This window comes from Panulirus ornatus, chromosome 5 (assembly GCF_036320965.1).
Source record: "Panulirus ornatus isolate Po-2019 chromosome 5, ASM3632096v1, whole genome shotgun sequence".
Lineage (NCBI taxonomy): Eukaryota > Metazoa > Arthropoda > Malacostraca > Decapoda > Palinuridae > Panulirus > Panulirus ornatus.
In genome coordinates, this window is record NC_092228.1 from 10,443,438 (window position 1) to 10,448,163 (window position 4,726).

General features: G+C 56.5%; 1 protein-coding gene across 1 annotated transcript; it reads right to left on the reverse strand.

Annotated features, from left to right (window-relative positions):
- Positions 1-243: 243 nt before the first annotated feature.
- LOC139748320 (uncharacterized) lies at positions 244-3,605 on the reverse strand. Its single transcript, XM_071661350.1, has one exon. It carries the CDS (start codon positions 2,224-2,226, stop codon positions 1,252-1,254), a length of 975 nt encoding a protein of 324 aa, XP_071517451.1. The 5' UTR covers positions 2,227-3,605; the 3' UTR covers positions 244-1,251.
- Positions 3,606-4,726: the final 1,121 nt, after the last annotated feature.

Below are 4,726 nucleotides of genomic sequence, written 5' to 3' on the forward strand. Positions count from 1 at the left end.
CTGGCACTGGTCTGTGCTTGGCGAGTGGCACCAATTTATGCTTGCTGAGTGGCAGTGGTTATAAATAAAAAAAATCTATATAAATATATATATATATATATACAATCGTTCAATTGGCACTTATTTTAGAGCTAGATGAGTGAAAATTTTCCTTTTTCTTTTTCTTTCTTTCTTTTCCTGAGTCAGGAACTGAGGGTTCACAGACCCAACTGGCACGCGACATTAGGTAAGAGAATGAAACAATTTTAAATTTCCCTTTACCTCTTTTATTGAAGCACAATGCCCAGGTACCGGTAGATACAAGGCTCGTCCCCTGGGGGAGGTAGGCACACAGGAACTACCCTCCCCCCACAACGCGAATACACTGGAGCAAAACACTAGTTATAAATACAACAAAAAAATCATAGAATAGAGAGACAGAGAGGGACAGAGAGAGAGAGAGAGAGAGAAGAACCATTTTTTAATAGGACTGGCTTACTTCTACTTAAGCTAATCAACCGGAAGACATTTATAGCTGCAACATTCAAACATAAACAGAGACTCGTTGAATGGCGTGGGAGAAGTAGGCTATACAATATGTACAAGAGATGTACAAAAGGCGGAGGGGGTTGTTTGGTTGGTGGTTGTTGGGAGGGTTGTTGGTTTTGGTGTTGGGTGTCTTTTTTTCCGTGTGTCTTCAAAAAAAAAAACAAAAAACAAAATGTAGTGCGGCGCGTGAGTGGTGCACATTGTGCGGTACTACAACACTGGCGCGGGGGCAGTGCTCCGTGCACACTCACACGGCCAGGCCCCACTCCCTCTCGGCCCCCCCTTTGTGGCCAGCTGGCCCCGCCACTGTCACAGCCCGAGTGACCCCTCCCACGGGGGCCAGCTGGCCCTCACGTTCTTGGGCCGAGGGGCGGTGGAGGGTCGAGAGCCCCGGCCCGGCGCTAACACCGTAGCGCATTACCATCCGAGGCTCTCTGATGCAGATGAGCCGGGAGGACACGGGCCGCACCACAGGCAAGCAGAACCATTTTGGGAAAAACTAAAGGGTGGGGCCACACCCGCTGGAGGCAGTACATGGCCCAAGCGTGGCCCATGGCCCGCCAGACATGCTACAGGCCGGGCCGTGGGCCGCGTATCTCCAGCATAGAGATGCCGTGGGTGCGGCCCGCGGGCACGGGGCCACCAGGGTTAGGCGTGCAGTGCTGGGCTCCCTTGGGAGGAAGGCGGCTACAGCATGGGCGGTGCGAGGGCTGGGCGTGGTCGTCACCGTAGACCCGTCGACTTACTTGAGCTGTCGGACTCATCGTGAGAGACGGTCATGAGCCCCGTCGCACCCGTCCGTCGGTTTCGGCCGCAGATCTTGGGTCGTGGGATGGCCCAGTCGTCGTCAGACTCCGAACCGGCCTCGGTGACGTGCCGGGTCGACTGCTTCTGGTGGCGTGGTTCCTGCTGCTGCTTCCTGGGCTGCTGGGAACCCATCAACACCTCGCGGCGAGAAAAGCGACAGTTGGGTTTCCTGGCGTAGTCGAACTCGTCGCCAGACCCGGAGGAACTGTGGGAGTTGCTGCCACCGTCACTGTTATGCATCTCGCTGCGACGGTGGTGATGATGCTGTTGTTGCTGTTGCTGCTGCTGCTGCTGACGGCGGGGCTTCAACACGTTCTCCACCCTCAGGTGGTCGAACAGTGGGTGGCCCGTCTTGGGCACCGATCGCACCTTATTCTGACGATTTAAGGCCTCAATCTGTTTCCTGTACTGAATCACTTCCACGGACTCGTAGATATTCTCGTCACTGGCGGCAGAGCGCAGACTGCCCAATAAACTCTTCTTAATGGTGTCGATATTGGCACTATTGCGTTTACTGCTACCTTTAGAGGCGTGGGAGATGCTGCGGGCGCGAAGCCTGTAGTCGTTGTCGTCCATGGCGTGTCGCAGTTTGCCGTTCTCGCTCATGAAGGCGTCCAGGTAGTGGGCGTCGTTCTCGGCGCCTAGCAACTTCAGGCTATCGAAGGTGGGATACCCAACTTCTCCAGCCAACTTCTTGAGTTCCCGCATCCTCAACATGCGGGCGTACTCAGCCTTATCCATGGCGTGGCTGGTGCGGAGGGCCTCAAACATAGGGTGAGTCTTACCCTGGTGGTGACGCCCGAAGAGCATCTCCCGGGAGCGTGGGTGGTGGCCATGCATCATGTGCATCTCGGGTTGGAAGGAAACTTTATTGCCTTGGAAAGCTGGCATCGTGAAACACCACACTAATTTTGTATATCACACTAATCAAAGGGCAAAACTAAATCACAGACACTAACGGTAGGTAGGTAGGTAATCCTGTCTTTAACACACACACATTCACTGTGACACTCCACTCCCCACACTGCTTGCACTGACACTGACGGTGCGGTTTACCGTCAGCTCCGGCGATTGTAGTAGTACTTTCTATTGACACAGGTTCTGTGGTACTAGTTCGGCGCGGGAGGCTGAGTCGCTGAATCTAACGTCACACTGAGCGCGGGAGAGGGATGAACTTCACAGTCACTCACACCCACAACTCGAGGAGGATTTCTCACTCTCGACGTCTGCGCGACAGTTCTCTCGGGCGAGGAACAGGGCCTGGCTCCGACCACTCTTGATACTTTCACTTTCCTGACGGAGTTGGCAGTGGAGCACGGGTGGTAGTGGGTTGGCGGCGGTGGTGTGCCTTTGCCGTGGTCTCCCGCCTGCTGGGCACTGCAGTGAGCCACTGTCCTGCGCGGCTGGGTATAAGAGGCTGGGTGGCTCTTGTCCCCGTGATGAAACTCGACGTGTTGCGTCACGTGAAAGTCGGTCGCGTCACGAGAGTCGCCACTTGGCTGGCGGCTTGCTGGAGGTCAGCTGGCGGAGCGGAGACTCTCGCTTGTGTAATACTTGTGGCCTGGACGGCTGCTGGCAGGCACACTGAGGGATGCTGGGCTGCGGGGGCGGGATCAAGCGGAGATGACCCAGATGCGGGATGTCCACGTCACGAACCAACTGATCGCCTCAACAGCTGAAGTGGACACTTGCTGGACGGGAGCCAGGTATTTGCCTACCTGTTCTTGTTGTAGACACGTCTTGGGGGAAGGTAAGAGAGCTTGGGGTGGAAGGGTTTTGAGCAAAGAACTTTTCTCCTTTGGGGGGAGGAGAGAGTACGAAGTTTCGTCCTGATTCTTGGTGGTTAGTCGTCGATTTTGGTGATGGAGGTTTCGAGGGAGGAGGGAAAGGAAAGAAGAGGGAGGGAGTCGTCGTTCCACGCAGGATAACAGTATTATCTGGTGACGGGAGACTTGGTTATTCACGGGGGAGTAGAGGGAGGGGAAACCGCTGACAGGCTCTGGACTTGACGAAGAGATGAGAGCTTTCCTGCTTGTTCCGGTAGAGGGCAGGCAGCCGGGCACCAACACTTGCCGATAAGTTGGGAGGGGGGTTGAGAGATCAAGCAACGCGGGGGCGAGGCGCTCTAGTATCTCGGGACACGGGTTGGGACTTCGTCGTCTTCCTTCTTCCTCAGGCTACCGTAGCGGCACTCCTGAGTGTGGCGAGCCTGTCGTGGTGGTGCGGCTGGTCTCGGCTGTAGCTGACGGCCAAGTGACGCCACCTCCTCGCTCTACGCTCCCACCTCACGCACGCCAGGAGAGGGGGGTTGGGGGGGGTGAGGAGCAGCAGCACGAGGAAGGCGGGGGGGTTGGCAATGGCGCTGGGGGGGGTGAGGACATGTGGGTATGGGGGCGTGGTACTGTTGTCAGGACCGGAGGGGAAGGGGGAGGAGAAGCAGGAGGACAGCCACGGCCGCGGCGTCGACGGAGGCGGCGGGAGGGGGGGAAACTGCTCCACAACTGGGGCACATGACGAGGAGCAGCACAAACCATGGCAGTCCCACAGCAGCGAGAGTCATGCAAGCGAGGGTATAGTTTGGTCGTGGGGGAGACAACAAACAGTAAAAGAAGGGGGTTAGGGAAGGAGAGAGAGAGGGAGGGAGGGAGGGTTGGTTGGTTGGCTGGGGGGGGGTTCAAGGTCGCGCAGCACAAGACCAGCCCCCTCCCCTCTCACCCCCTCCTGCTGGACTACCCCACCACCACCACCTCCAAAGGGATCACATCACTCACCGACACACACACATACACACAAACAAACACGTGCAACGCCAAACCATCGCTAAGTACGTTCGTGGCTGCGTCATTACGCCATAACAGGCCCGCCACTATTATACTCCCTCCCCCCCCTTCACAACCCCTTCCAGTCACCCCACCACCACCACTTCGCGCCACTTCCTAGGGAGGGGATGTACTTCCTCATTTGCCCACTCCCTGTACTTCCGCGCTTGCCGACTGAAGCCAATTCTTCTAACGGCCGGGGGCTCCCGTGCGCCCAGCACACCTAAAGCCTTATGGTTCGCGCGTTACATAACGACGCCTGGTGGACTCTTTTTAAAGGGCCGAGCGTCACTGGTGCGCCATTTATACTTGCGCGTTTACGGTACCACAGACTGGCACGAGCGATACCCACTTGAGCACGACGGGGTCCTGCGACCCTTGAGAACGACGGCGCGCATGTAGTACCGTCGTTTGGCTCGACCAATACCTGCATACACCGAAGGACCACAGCATGATGTACGATGGCGCATACTCAGCATGATGTACGATGGCGCATACTCAGCATGATGTACTATGACGTATACTCAGCATGATGTACTACGGCGCATACTCAGCATGATGTACGATGGCGC